This window comes from Panthera pardus, unplaced genomic scaffold (genome assembly GCF_024362965.1).
Source record: "Panthera pardus isolate Hobbes unplaced genomic scaffold, ASM2436296v1 HiC_scaffold_16, whole genome shotgun sequence".
Lineage (NCBI taxonomy): Eukaryota > Metazoa > Chordata > Mammalia > Carnivora > Felidae > Panthera > Panthera pardus.
The window spans coordinates 79,273,405-79,288,569 of NW_026526721.1; the positions used below are offsets into that span (position 1 = coordinate 79,273,405).

A 15,165-nucleotide genomic window follows, 5' to 3' on the forward strand; every position below is an offset into this window, starting at 1 on the left:
GTAAGAATTACAAATTAAAATTGTGCAGCTTTTATAGTACAATAACTTAGACAATGAAACTACATGTGGATATCAACTTGACATTTCAGCTTGGATTTCTCAGATTTTAACATCTTCCACACTGTGCTGCTGATCTCCCCACCAGCCTCCTCCTCCTTTTTCCTACCTCTCTGATGGCCACCCAGGTGCTCAGGTCAAACACCCAGGGGGCGCTTTCTACTTTTCTGTCTCACACATACTCCACATTCAACCTTTTGGTACATCCTGTCAAAATATGTCTAGCATGGGGGCGCCCGGGTGGCTCAGTGTGTTAAGTGTTAGACTTTCTCTCAGGTCAGGATCTCGTGGTTCATGGGTTCAAGCCCCACGTTGGGCTCTGACAGCATGGAGTCTGCTTGGGATTCTCTCTCTCTCTCTCTCTCTCTCTCTCTCTCTCTCCCTGTCTGCCCCTCCCCAACTTGCATTCTCTCTCTTTCTCTCTCTCTCTCAAAATAAACTTTTTAAAAAAACGTATGTATAGAATCTCTGGCCACATCACCAGAGTCTGACCCCATCTCTCTGTCACCCTGCAATGACACAATCTTCTCTTATGTTGCCAAAGCATCCTAACTTCTCCCCCTGCATCCTTGCTTGTCTCCCATAGTGTACTCCTAAATTGGCACGCGGGTGATTCTATTCGAATTTAAGTTACAGCATGATGCTCTGCTGATCAAAATCTTCTTACCAGCTCACGTGAATGGCCGAGCAGGCCGTGTGCAGTCTGGCTCTCGTGCAGTGTTCTATCTCCTCTAGTCCTACGCTGGCTTGGGAGAAGCCACTCTGCCACGCTGGCCGGCTCACTATTCCCTGGACACGCAGGTGCACTCCCACTGGAGGGGCTGGGCTGGGCTGAATCATGGCCCCCAAAGATAGCCACATCCTACCCTTGGAACCTGGGAATGTTACCACGCATAGCAAAAAGGTCTTTGCAGATGTCGTTAAGAGCCTTGAAATGGGGAGGTTTTCCTGGATTATCTGGGTGGGCCCTAAATGCAATCACATATATAAGAGGGAGGCAGAAAGAAATTCTACCACATGCAGAGAAGACAATGAATGGGAAGACAGACCAGAGGGAGACCCCAGGATGCTGGCCTTGAAGATCGGAATGATGAGGTCACAGGCCAAGGATTGATTCTTGTCTAGGGCTTCTGGACAGAGTGTGGCCCTGCACCTTGGTTTTGGCCCAGTGATACTGATTTTAGACTTTTGGCCTCCAGAACTGTGTGAGAATAAATTTCTGTTATTTTCAGCCACCAAGTCTGCAGTAATTTGTTCCGGTGACCTCAGGAAATGAGCACAGGGACTTTGCACTTGCTGTTTGCCCCACCTGGAATGCTGGTGCTCCCATTGGCAGGACGCCCCTCCTCGTCTCTTTCATGCTTTTCTCAAATATCACTTTCATTTGAGAACTCTTCTCCCCACACTGTCTAAACTGTGACCCTCCCTAACCCTTTCCATCCATCCATTCTCTATCTCCCTCTTCTGTTGATTTAAAACAAAACAATACAAAACAAAACAAAAACCTATGTCCTATTAGCATCCACCACAGCATTATTTTGTTGTTTATCTCTCTCAGTAGAATGTAGCACCATGAAGGAAGGGATTTTTAACTTATTTGCACTATGCTATTCCCAGCACCTCAAAAAGAACCAGACATAACAAGAACTCGAGACATATTTATTGAATGTTGAATGAATAAATACAACTAAAGCATACAATATGTCATATAGGTGATTAAGTCATCAAGGCATCAGTAATGTGTTACTCTTCACTTGAAATAAACTAATTTGAGTGTGCATATCCAATGGGATGTACAAAAAATTAATGATTTAATCTAATTATTAATTGTCTAGTGCTTTGACAGGGCTAACAATAGTATTGTCATTTTGAACTTTGGGATGACAGACAAAACAATTATTGATATTAGTTTAATTCATTTATAACATCATTTTATATGAAGAAAGGCTGAAATTACTGGAGTAAAAATACAGTTGCAATAATGTTTGTAATGCCTGAAGTTCCAAAACCTCCCACAAAAGACCACCAGAGTCGTAAGTCAAAGCCAAGCGGCAAGGGTCGTTTATTGCAGGTTTGAACCTGGTCCTCTGCGCACTCGTCGCCGGTGACACAAGAGGCCACGAATAGGGTTGGTATAGCGTTTTTATAGACAGAGACAAATAGCACAGGGGAGGTTTTTTACTTGTGGCGGGAGGAAGAAAGGGGGAAGGGGGTAGGTGAGGAATGTGCTAAGCAGGCAGGTTTACAGAAGCGAGAAATGCCGGTTAGTTTGTATACAATCACTCATTCCATTACATATCAGACTACATTGAGGAAGTTTTACAGCCCATTCTACAGCGGGTTACAATCAGGAAAGGTCTCACAATGCTCATAGCAAACAGCAAGCAAAACAGACTTCTCAGCAATTGTATTTCTTATCAAAGATCCATAATAAGCAGAAAAGAGACCTAGCTTTAAACTAAGGCAGGGCTGTCATTTGGATTCAAAGCTGTTCCTTTCAATGTTAAAGCTCCATTGGAAAATATCAGCATGGACTTACGATTTAATGAAATATGTCTCTTCAGGCTCATCTGTTTAAGCAGTTTACGAATAGCATCACCCCCAGCACACGACTGGTCTGCAGCCCTAGCATACAGATTATGGTCTCTGATATTTCTTAAAACGGTGACCAACGTGTCTGATATGTCTGAGTGAAGTAAGAAGTCTATTTAAAAATTAGGTATCCTCCTTGAAGGTAGGTAGATTTAGGGTCCCCCCCTACTTTTGGATAAATGGCATTGTTAAGATTATAGTGCCAGGAAAAATGATATTCTAGACCTATAACTATAAAAGTCATTCCAAGAAGCTATGAGTATTCAAATTCCCCTTCAATCCCAGCGTTTGAGGGGTACCTTCATGGGCAGGTCATGTATGTATGTGTCCCTCTCTGCACTACTGTTCATCCAAGCACGTCTTGGATATTACATGAATCTTTGTTGCTATGAACTGAATGAAATTCACACCTATTGTACTTCTATAACGGGCAAATCTATACACGATGGGGTCTGTGGAGATTTATTATATGGTTCTTGTCTTACTGGAATTCACAGTAAGTCTAAATTGTAAAGGATGCACACAGTAAAGCCTCGCCGCTATTCATTCATTAAACAAGATAATACTCAGCGCCTACTATGAGTTTGAGGTTTTGTTACTCACTGGAGAAAACATAAAAGATGAAGAAGACAGTCTTGCGGAGGGAATGTAATGACAGCATGGCAGGTGTTATAGAAGATGTGTGTCCAAGGTCCTAGAACATTTACCGACAGCTTACTATTGCCAGATGCTGTCTCTCATACTTTTCTTCTTTCACCTTCTTTGCTCATCTGCCTAATACCTTTCTCAGGGTAGGGGCATGATGGTTTCTCTAGGCCTCTTTCAGTTTATGATCTATGACCATCTTAATGAAAATGTTCAGAAGGCCTATTGCTAGATTTGGTACTTTGGGACAATCTAAGCAATGGGGAAAGGGATTATACCCATTTTGTTTTACATTGTGTAATAGATCATACCTACAGAAGAGTACAGAAAACATACATATACAATTTAAAGAATTATCCAATGCAATGGAAAACTGCATAACACATACCTAGTCAGAAAAATCTTTGCCAGCCCTCCTATCCATAATATGTAATAATCTCCTATCACCTCTCCCCCCTCCCCACAGAGATAACTACTATCTTGACATTAGGACAATCATTTTCTTGGTTTTTAAAAAATATATGTCATGGAGCGCCTGGGTGGTTCAGTCAGTTGGGCAGCCGAGACTCTTGATTTCGGCTCAGGTCATGATCTCAAGGTCATGAGATTGAGCCCCACAGGGGGCTCTGCACTGACAGCAGAGAGCCTGCTTGGGATTTTCTCTCCCTCTGTCTCTGCCTCTCCTTCTCCCCCACTCGCTCTTTCTCTCTATAAACAAACAAAATATATGTCATATATATAACTACCCTGTACCATAGAAGCTGTTCAACTCCATTGTTCCAGGCAGTGCCCATTCATTGTCCAGGTGGGTGCTGTGATGGATTTTATTGTTGTTTATAAGAGTCAGTTGTGGGGGATAAGCTTAGGAATTCCCCAGGCTTACACCAATGGGTTAATAAGGCATAAAGAAACACAAAGTCATAAAATGCTCACACCCGAGTTTGGGTAACCAGATTGGCACTCCAAGAATAAGAAGGCACAAAGGTGCCAAGAATAGGGAGGTGCAAAGGCACCCCAAAATAGGGAGGGGGTGCTGAAACCCCCAAAATAGAGAGAGGCAAAGGCCTGAAATTGAATTGGCACAAAGGTGGCATACACATAGGAATAACAGGATTAGATATTCAGGGTGAAAGCACCCCAAGTTTAGTACTACAGCAGAAAGCTGCTCTCATAGGAGAATAGGGCCAGGTCAGGTAAATTGGTGAATTGGACTTTGGACCGCTGAGCTGCAGGCAAAGCAGCCCGGAGAGGAGATGGTTAACAAAAGAAAAGGTGTCCTGTCAACACGGTGGTTATTCCCCCATCTGTCTCATCCCCTAGGCTGGCAAAGATAAACAGGCACAGTGCCTCCTGTCTGCCGTTAACGACCATCTACCCATCTGCCCAGTGTCTGGATTTTGTTTTATATTGACCCAGACCCCAAACACTGTGTATCTTCAAAACCCCCTTTTCCCCTCTCACATCCACAATTTAATGTCCCTAGTTTCTTTGTCTCTTTGTACACGCCCATCACGTTTACAAGACTTCTGATCTGAATAAATACAGGGCAAGGACCCTTATTCGGGGCTCTTGTCTTTTTCCTGGACATTAGCCATCTCTCTTTTTAATCCTGCATCCGCTCTTTTGCTAGACAAAAGAGAACTTTAGACTTAGAGTCTACAACAGTCAGTGCCACTCCCTAAAATGCCCTCCACACTCCACCTTTGCCAAGATATATTTCCCTGTGCCATTGCAGACTTGGCTGTATGATTTGCTTTGGCCAATGGAACGTGAAAGAAAGTGGTGAATGCCATTTTAGAATGGAAGCTTTAAGAGCTGGCATGAGTTCCTCATGCTTCCTTATCACTCTGTCATGATTCATGGGATTGTCACAGCTATGGCTGTGAGTGTGTGTGTGTGTGTGTGTGTGTGTGTGTGTGTGTGTGTATTGAGCCTCAGCTCATCAGAAACTGCCAGGTTCTCTGAGTATAGCTAAGGAACATTGACGGAGGCCCTCATCTTAGACAGAAGTCAGCATAGGCTTCATCTGCTGAAAGTTATCTCCAGACCCTCTGAGTTTGACTGTCTTCTTTCAGCAGAGAATTCTATAGTCTTTCTTCCTGAGCCACTAACTTGCTTACTCAACCCCTATTATCTTTTCTTTTCCTAGCAGGGAGCACTCTCTGCTCCCACCCTACTCTTTTTATGTATGTATTTGACATACATAGTGTGACAATTGTGCATGAAATTCTTGCCTCGGATAATAAGGCCCTGAAAACAGTGACCGTAGATATGGCCGCCCTTAATACAGACTTCGGGGTGCCTGAAGCTTAGAAGCTGGACCCTTGAATTCCAGCAGGAAAAGGAGCTGGCCTGCCTGCAGTTGTTCTGCATATAAAAGCAGCACGAAATAGTCCCTGGAAGTAGCTTCACTGTATCCCCTGAGAGCTGTGTACCATTCTGACAATGGGAACACCCCCAGACTCAGAGTCAGCCCCCACTCAGAGCGTGGAGTTTGGGCCGTGCTGCCTGCAAGTGCTGCATCCTGGGGATGGGGAGGCCTTGCTAACCACTCTTGAAGAAGATTCCCTGGGAACCTTGGATTTGTTCTCTAGCACCTTCCATGGATCTTTGAATTGTGGAGGGATAGGGGAAGACAGGACATAGCTTGCATTTCCCCTGGATTTGTTGCTTAGTTAAGACATATCCTGAACCACGAACTCGGTTTTATTTAACCTTCTTTTTTTTCTTTGGCCCTCAAACACCTCTGGAACATTTTCCCATCAGTAATAATGTCTGGCAATGACAAGGGCTTTTCCTGGGCCTGGAGTGGGTAGAGGGGGTATATCCCCCCCTCAAGACTGTATTGAAATCTCTGGGATAAGGGTTACTTATAGTTAGTTTCCAAAAACCCGCGAGTGATGTCTACTCGAGGGCAAGCTGAGGGCAAGCTGAGGGCAGGCCCAAGCTAGCACAGCCCCCTTCCCCAAGGTGGGGTATGTGTGACATTCCTCAGGCACTCCTGGCTGCCCAAGAACAAAGGAAAGGAAAGAAAACAAATGGCTAACTGACAGAGATCACAGTCATGCAGGACAGGAGTTTCCATCAGTTTCCAACGCTTTAGTAAATTACAAGTAAAAGCTAATCTTATCAATAGCCTAATCTCCAGAAGCTCAGTTTCCTGGAGTGCCTCATATCACCCTCTCCTCCATCGTGATGTGAGGAACAAAGGCAAGATGAAAATGGCAGGTAAAATTCAATTTCTTTACAATCTGCAGCCCGTTGACAAATATTTAAGGCAAATACAGAGTAGAACATTTCTCCAGGAACCCCCTACCGTCCTACTGTTAATGCCTTACTAGAGGGAAGACAACCTTAGCTTGACAACAGCAAGGCCTCAAGTATCTTAGGAGTCCTCTTTAGCATATCAAAGTCCTTCTGGATGCCTCCCTTTGGACTTTACCTCCCCAACTCCAAAATATATAACCTGTCAGTCTTCACAACCCCAGTGCAGCTCTTTCTGCCTAAGGGTCCTATTCCCGTGCTTAATAAAATCACCTTTTGCACCAAAGAGGTCTTCAAGAATTCTTTCTTGGCCGTTGACTCCGGACTCCCACCACTCTAAAACCCCGCCATACTCACCTCCCCAACTCTTTATTACTTTTATATTTTAGACTCTGCACTGTCATCCCCTGTGTTATTCACATAGGTAACATTTCAGTAATGAACATTTTGCAAAAAGTATTTTTTTAAAGAATTTTTTAAATGTTTATTTACTCTTGAGAGTGAGAGACAGAGTGAAAGTGGGGGAGGAGCAGAGAGAGAGCAAGACACAGAATCTGAAGCAGGCTTCAGGCTCCGAGCTGTCAGCACAGAGCCCAATGCAGGGCTCGAACTCACGAACTGTGTGATCATGACCTGAGCCGAAGTCAGATGCTCAACCAACTGAGCCACCCAGGCACCTTGCAAAAAGTATTTGTTAATATGTATTGACTCACATTCCAAGTTGAAGAGGAGACTGGTTCTTTTATCCCTCTCCCCTTGGCCAATTTTGTTTGCAAAATACAGGTGCATAGTAATTTATTTTATAAAGGAATAAAAATTCCTTTATAAAAGTTATTATCTAAATTAAAAATACAGCAGTAACGTATAATGAAACTGCCAGTGCGTGATGTGGCCACAGCTGTACACATTTTTACATTAGTGAGCTCTTAATTTGTGGCTTCTGGAGCAAACCAGAGCCATTTGCAGAAAATTGAGGTAATATCTGTGTTCATTGGTTGTATCGTAAGCACGGTTTTTTTTCTTGAGAGAAAACAGTGCTGTTGTATAGAAAGATGAATTATATTGGTCTCTGCCTAGAGGGCTCCCATTCTAAATTAAACCTGATGCTAGGCCTAAGGGGATTGCATCATTTGGGTAAAAACAAACAGATGAACCCGGACAAGTCTCACCCTCTATCTTTTTGGTTTTCCTTCTTTGTCATTTGTTCTGGCAACAATGGCACAATATTTTTCAGATTCATTCCTGGCAGGTGGCTCCAGGCTGGGCCATAAGCTCCTCAGTTCATTCAATTCCTGGGAACTCACCTGTTCTCTGACCTGTCTCAGCTCCGCTGGCAGCTGGCCCTGAGGAGGTGTGAGCGGCCCTACTAAAGCTTCGGCCAGGTCATTTCCCGTTTCTGAGCTTCAGATGTCTTACTTCAACGTCAAGATATAAAGAGCTCAATGAAGAAATCAGATTTTTAAGAATAGTCCCTTCGAGGGGTGTGTGGGTGGCTCAGTTGGTTAAGCATCTGACTTCAGCTCACGTCATGATATCCCAGTTCATGGGTTCGAGCCCCACCTCGGGTTCTGTGCTGACAGCTCAGAGCTTGGAGCCTGCTTTGGATTCTGTGTGTGTCTCTCTCTCTGCCCCTCCCCCACTCATGCTCGCTCGCGCTCTCTCTCTCTCTCTCTCTCTCTCTCAAAAATAAATAAACATTTAAAAAAAAGAATAGTCTCTTCTAGAGCTCCTGGTCAAGTAACTTTGCCCTTTCTGAGATCTCTAGCACAAAGCTGGTAGAGGGACACTTTCCCATTCCAAGATATGACCCAAGGGTATTGTCCCAGACCTCATCCAAGACAAAAACCGCTTGGAGACAAGTGTCAAGACTGGAACTCAGCACTGAAAAGTCTCTTCCAGTTCCCAGAAATGTTTCCAATGCTGTATTCCCTGTCTGTGCCTCTAATGAGGTTTTGGGGTGATGATGGGGTCCGGAGCTGATGGCCAAGAAAGAGTTCTTGAAGACCTCTTTGGTGCAAAATAGGTGCTTTAATAAAAGTGCGGGAACAGGACCCTGAGGCAGAAAGAGCTGCACTGAGGTTGTGAAGACTGACAGGTTATATACTTTGGAGTTGGGGAGGTAAAGTCAAAAGGGAGGCTTCCAGAAGGACTTTGATATGCAAAAGATACTTGAGGCCTTGCTATTGTCAAGCTAAGGTTGTTTTCCCTCTAGTAAGGCATTGACAGTAGGAAGGTAGGGGGTTCCTAGAGAAATGCTCTACTCTGTATTTGCCTCAAGTGTTTGTCAGCAGGCTGCATGCAGGTTATAAGGAAATTTAATTTTACTTGCCATCGCCTTCTTGCCTTTGTTCCCCGTATCACGATAGAGGCGTGATGTTGGGGTTCCAGGAAACTGAGTCTATGGGTTTCTGGAGATTAGGCTATCGATAAGTTTGTCTTTTTCTTGTAATTTACTAAGACATTTGTAAATTGATGGAGACTCTATGATCTCTATGAGTTAAACATTTGTTTTCTTTCCTTTCTTTGCTCTTGGGCAGCCAGGAGTGCCTGAGGAATATCACACACATCCCACCTGGGGCGGAGGGTGTGTGCTAACTTGCACTTTGTCCTCAGCCTGCCTTCTGCTCTCTCATCACCTCCACATTCCCAGGGATCCGATTTCCAGGTTAAAGAATCGTGATGGGGCACCTGGGTGGCTCAGTAGTCGGTTGAGCGTCCGATTTCAGCTCAGGTCATGATCTCACAGTCTGTGAGTTTGAGCCCTGCATCAGGCTCTGTGCTGACAGCTCAGAGCCCAGACCCTGCTTCGGAATCTGTGTCTCCCTCTCTCTCTGCCCCTCCCCCACTCATGCACGCGCTCTCTCTCTCTGTCAAAAATAAATAAACATTAAAAAAAAAATCATGAGCTGGGGCACCTGGGTGGCTCAGTTTGTTGAGCGTCCGACCCTTAATTTCAGCTCAGGTCATGATCTCACAGTTGGTCAGTTCGAGCCCCACATCGGGCTCTGTCTGTGCTGATGGCACAGAGCCTGCTTGGGATTCTCCGTCTCCCTTTCTCTCTGCCTCTACCCTGCTTGCTCTCGCTCCCTCTCTCTCTCTCCCCTCCAAATAAATAAATAAACTTAAAAAAATTAAAAATAAAAAGAATGAGCTGATTACTTCTGGAAGAGGCCCTAGATGCTATCTAGCCGGCCTCTCCTGTGCAGGTGGGTAGACAGAAGTCCACTGAGGGAAACTCTTGGATTCTGAGGCCGAGCAGACACACGGCAGAGCCAAGACAAGCTGCCCAACCACCTGGTCTTTTCCCTGCCAGGGCTGCTTCCCCCAGGTGTCTGTGTCTTCATCTGGATTATGCAAATTTGGAGTCAAGTTCCCTCCTCGTCTCTGAAGTACTTAAATTGGGCCTGAGGGACCTGTGGGTACCCTATTGCCTGGCCTCTTTCAATAGCAGCTGATGCAGCAGCAGCTTGCAGCACAGAACAACCTTTTTCCTCCAGAAGCTTCTTAGTGCAGCTTGGGACCGGGAGCCAAATATGTGCTTTAACAATTCTATGACTCTATGCATCTGAACTGTTATTCTTGTGCTTTTTTACAGCGTGCTAAACTGCATTCTATCTCACAACTGGCTTGAGATCTTTCTGAGCAAAGGGCATCCTACTTCTGTCCCCACCCCTATGTGTCAGGAGCTCAAGAGTACTGCATTGAGCAGTATGCATTTGAGCAAATGAGCTTGGCTTTGGAAAGCCTGGATGTGAATGTAGAATGAGGCCGCTGGGAGCTGTGTAAACCTCGGTTTCCTGATCTGGATGAAGGGGGAACGAATTCCCACCTTGGCCAGCACACAGGTCAAGCAGTTGGTGCTTGTCGCACGGTGAATGATGGTTCCCACACATCAGGGGTGTACGACCTGCAGGCTTTGCACCCCCCCATCCCTTGTTTCTCTTTGGCTCCCTAGGGTGTCACAGTTACCATAGCACACGCTGTGCAGAATGCCTGGGAGAGCAGTAGGTGAAGTAGGAGGGTGGAGATCCTGGAAGGCCTGGATAGGTCTGACCCGGGCCTGAGCCTCCCAGCCTGCTCCTTCCACTCGGTGTCACTACCCAGCCCTGCCTCCCAAGCCCAGTTCAGGGCCCTGGAACTCTCTTGTGGGACTTCCCTCCTCCCCAGCCCTGGCTCTTGGCTCCCTGCCCAGCTGCCATGGTAACCGCTTCCAGGGTGACAAAGGAGGTTGCTGGGTCCTGTTCCCTCTGGTCCGGTTGATGAGGATTTTCAGACGGCAGAGACGGAACTGCTCTGCACCTACCTGGGCTCCTTCTGTGTTCTCGCGCAGGCTGAACGGAAACTTCCATCCCTGCCGACAGGACCATGTGTACCACCAGCCTGACCACTTGCGAGTGGAAGAAAGTCTTCTATGAGAAGATGGAGGTGGCCAAGCCGGCCGACAGCTGGGAACTCATCATGGATCCCAACCTCAAGCTCAACGAGCTGGCCCCCGGCTGGAAGCAGTACCTGGAACAGCATGCCTCGGGCAGGTGAGCGGCCCAGGGAGAAGGGGCCTGTAGGCAGCCCTGGGGGCACCTTCCAACTGGAGATGCAGAGATCAAATGGAGCCTGGTCCTGGGTCAGCTCAGGTGAGGGGGCAGAGAAGGACTTCCAGGTGGGTCAGAGAGGCCTGGGTTCTAATCCCAGCTGTACCACTCCCTCCCTGGGTGACCTTAACAAGTTGTGTTCTGTCTTTGGGTCTTGGTTTTCTATAATAAACAAAGAGCTACAATGGCCCTGCAATCTTTGACACTTTAGATGTTTGCACATTCCGTAGTCTCTTAAAGAATGGTGGGGACTGAGAGAGGAGGCCATGAGGTCCACTGAGAAAACTTTAGTTTAGGATTGGGGCCTGTGCTCCGGTCCTAAGTCTAGTTAGTCAACTCAGTCCAATTTGATCTGAATACAGGAAGTTGGCCAATCAAAACCCTTCCAGCTCTATTGTCTATGGGCCAGCGGCCAAAGGACTTAGCTTTGGGCATGATTTCCCTTAAGACCTTAGAGCCCAGTGTCCTATGCTTTATAGGACCCTCATGACTTCCACAGTGCAAGGAGATCCATAGGCTCAGGGGACATGTCCATCTGAAACGCACATGCCTCTCTTTCTAGGGTGTGATTTGGGATCAGGACCACAGAATGCCCTGCCCAAGCTGCCTCAAGCTCATCTTCAGGGTCTGTGCAGGCCTCTTCCCTGGGTCCACTGATTCAAGGACAGATAATGCCCCTAGACCCCCAGGGAGGCTGACAAGTGGCTGTATTTTGGGGGTGTGGACACACAGACTGGATTGTTCATGCATGTTTGTACGTGAAACGCCTCAGGTGCAGCATGCCGGTGAAGGTGGAATCAGGAGGCAGGCTGTGGGTAGGGAGCTGCCCGTGGGGAGCTAAGACCTATAAGTATGAGACCAGGTCCTGACTCTGTCTCTGACTAGCTGTGTGCACATGGATGGCTCTCTTTCTCTCCGCTTCTGTTTTCATCTCAATAAAATGAAAGGTTAACCAGATGATCCTTATGGTCCCCTTGCGCTAGGTCTGATATTTTGAAATTTAAGGTCTGAGGTGAAGCTTGAGGGAGAGGAAACAGCTCTGGATTGGTTTGATTAAAAAGGCAGAGAAGGAGGAGACAGAAAACATGAAGCTCCTGAGGTGGCTGTTGGGAGGAGTGCAAAGGCCTGGAAACTTGGGTCACGGGCCCAGGGGATTGGGGGCTGAGCTGTATGGGCCTGTGGCTCCTCCTTGCCTCAGGTCTCAACTGGTCCTATCCTGGCTGGTGACCTGTGGCTCCCAGGTGGCCTCAGGCAGGCCTTCAGAACTGCCACTCTTGTGCTTATTATGTGCACAGGCTCACTCTCCCTGTAAGCCTTGAGATGCATTAATCCTGGTGCCCCACAACTCTGGCCCAGCAGGGTGGGGACCCCGTTCTGGGGGTCAGGCTGCTCTGTGGGCCAATCCTGCCTTGAGCTATGCCAGGTACTGTTCTGGGCTTGTGTTGTCGGTGGGCTTCAAGCCTCGGGGGCAGGCTTGGCCTCATCTCTACCTCCCAGCCTGGACTATGTGATGCTTGGCATAAAGTAGGGGCTAGGTGGTATCTGTTGGACTGAATTTGAGTTCCTTGTCAGAGGTCCTTCAGAGCCATTGTACAGGGGACCCAGAGAGGGTCAGCAGTAAGGACAGTCAGGGGTCCACGGGACCCCTGACTACAAAGCTGTTGTAACAGGGTCCTCCTGGAAGAGGTTCATCTCAAGGTTGAAAGAAACTGTCCTGGAGGTAATGAGTGTTCCATTACTGAAGGTGTGCAAGCACTGGGTGGGGGCTGAGGGAGTGGGGCTCAGCTAGATGAGTCCCAGATCACTTCCTTCCACAATCTCTGAGGCTGGGACTCTAGGGGGTCCAAGTTTGACAGAGTGGCCTGAATGTAAGTGTGCATGTGTGTAGAGGGGGATGCCGACTACGGCCCACTTTTCCAGTGTCTGTTGCAGGGCTGGAGCAGGGTCTAGGGGTTACTCGTCAAGGCATAAGAGAATGTTCTTTGTGACGGTACAGGGACCAAAGTCTCTTAGTCCTCCCCTGCTGCCCCATCACCCATCCAGCAGTCCATCTGCTGGATTCTTGGTGGTTTTTCTCCCAAGTATTCTTGGTGGTCTATGGTCAGTAGTTAGAAGCAAATCCTTTTCTCTCCACAGCAGGAGAGAGGCATGAGCGAGCCATCTTTGAGTCAGGGGACATCTGAATGAAAAGAGCCTTATTGGACACCATTACTCTGCAATGCACGCATGAAAAATAAGGCTCAGATTGGGGGGTGGGGGGTGAGCCCTGTGCAGCGCACAGGTGCATGTCCAGAGTGCATTGGGTTACGCGGAGCTGAGGCCACAGAAGGGCGTGCAGGAGGCAGGCAGGAGAGCCCGCTGGAAGCCAGATAGCTCCAGTGCCAGATTTCTGAAGACACTGCTCCAGGCCCAGCGGGTTCAGTGGGAGGAGGCAGAGCCTGCCAAGCGCTAAGGAGCCCAGGGGGCAGTGAACAAGCCGCCTCTATCTCTAGGCACAGGCACACAGGGCCCTTCCTTTCCGGGCTCTTCCAGGGCAGACTGTCACTGGGAGGGAGGCCCACCTTCTGCATCCTTCCCTCCCCTCCCCGCAGGTTCCACTGCTCCTGGTGCTGGCACACCTGGCAGTCAACCCACGTGGTCATCCTCTTCCACATGTACCTGGACCGCGAGCAGCGGGCGGGCTCGGTGCGCATGCGCGTCTTCAAGCAGCTGTGCCACGAGTGCGGCACGGCGCGGCTGGACGAGTCGAGCATGCTGGAGGAGAACATCGAGAGCCTGGTGGACAACCTCATCACCAGCCTGCGCGAGCAGTGCTACGAGGAAGACGGCGGCCAGTACCGCATCCACGTGGCCAGCCGCCCGGACGCGGGTCCGCACCGCAGCGAGTTCTGCGAGGCCTGCCAGGAGGGCGTCGTGCACTGGAAGCCCAGCGAGAAGCTGCTGGAGGAGGAGGCCACCTCCTGCACCTTCTCAGGGGCCTCCAAGCCAAGCGCCCAGGAGGGTTCCGGCTACAGCTTCTTCTCGCTTCGCTGGTGCCTCTTCGGGGCCGCCCTCTGCCTGCTCATTGTCTACCTGCAGTTCTCCTTCCGCAGCTCTGCCTTCCTTTAGTGGAGCTGCGCCCGTGGGGTGGGAAGGTTCTGGCTGCAGTTCTTCTGCAGAGTCAACAGGACTCTGGACAGCTCGCTCCGGGCCTCAGTTTATTCCTCCATGGAATGGGAGGTTTGCTCTGGGAGATACTTAATGGTCCTGCCATTAAAATGTATAGTGATGGGGGAGGGGGAGAGGGTCTGGGGAGGATTTAGGCCTGGTAGTAGTAAATAAACCCACAGGGAGGTATCTTCTCCCTCCACTTCCTCCACATCCATCCCGACCCCTCCTTTTGCTTCATTTCCATATCCCGCATCCCATTAGGACCCCATTAGGTCCTGTCTTGCCCTGGCTTCATCTCAAGGTCGTCTTCAGCTGCCTCTGACCATCCTGCCACGGTTCTCCTCGGAGAGGGCAGTGATCCCACCCTATGCGTGAATATTTCAGTGCATTTTCATTCAGTCCCTCTCCTGGAGAGTCTGCTCCCACTCTTCTGAAAGTTTCAGATTGTTACTTTGGTGCTCGAGCCTGCCTGGCTGGAATCATTTAGAGCTGCACTGTCCAATATGGTGGCCAATATGTGGCTATTTGAATTTAAATTAATTAAAATGAAATGAAATTCAGAATTCAGTTCCTCAGTTGCACCAGCCATGTAGCAAGTGCCCAGTAGCCATATGTGGCTAGTGGCTACCATACTGTGCCGAGCAGATGTAGGACATCATCATAAAAATTTCTAGACTAGAGCTTGAAGTGACTAGTTAAACGTATGTGGGCTCATAAAAATAAGAGAGGGACACAGGTTTAAAGGTGCAGCAGGAAGCCTTCGGGGGGCAGGGACAGGTAGGCGTGTGGTGTGTTAGAGATACACAAATAAATCTGTAACCTCTGTGTTGCTGACCGTCAGCTGATTGGAATTTGTGGGTCCCAGTGT

The 15,165-nt window shown here is 48.0% G+C and overlaps 1 protein-coding gene across 1 annotated transcript; it reads left to right on the forward strand.

Moving 5' to 3' along the window:
* Positions 1-10,908: 10,908 nt before the first annotated feature.
* RTP2 (receptor transporter protein 2) lies at positions 10,909-14,576 on the forward strand. Its single transcript, XM_019463526.2, has 2 exons — positions 10,909-11,090; positions 13,739-14,576. Exons 1-2 carry the CDS (start codon positions 10,924-10,926, stop codon positions 14,253-14,255), a joined length of 684 nt encoding a protein of 227 aa, XP_019319071.2. The 5' UTR covers positions 10,909-10,923; the 3' UTR covers positions 14,256-14,576.
* The last annotated feature ends 589 nt before the right edge of the window (positions 14,577-15,165 follow it).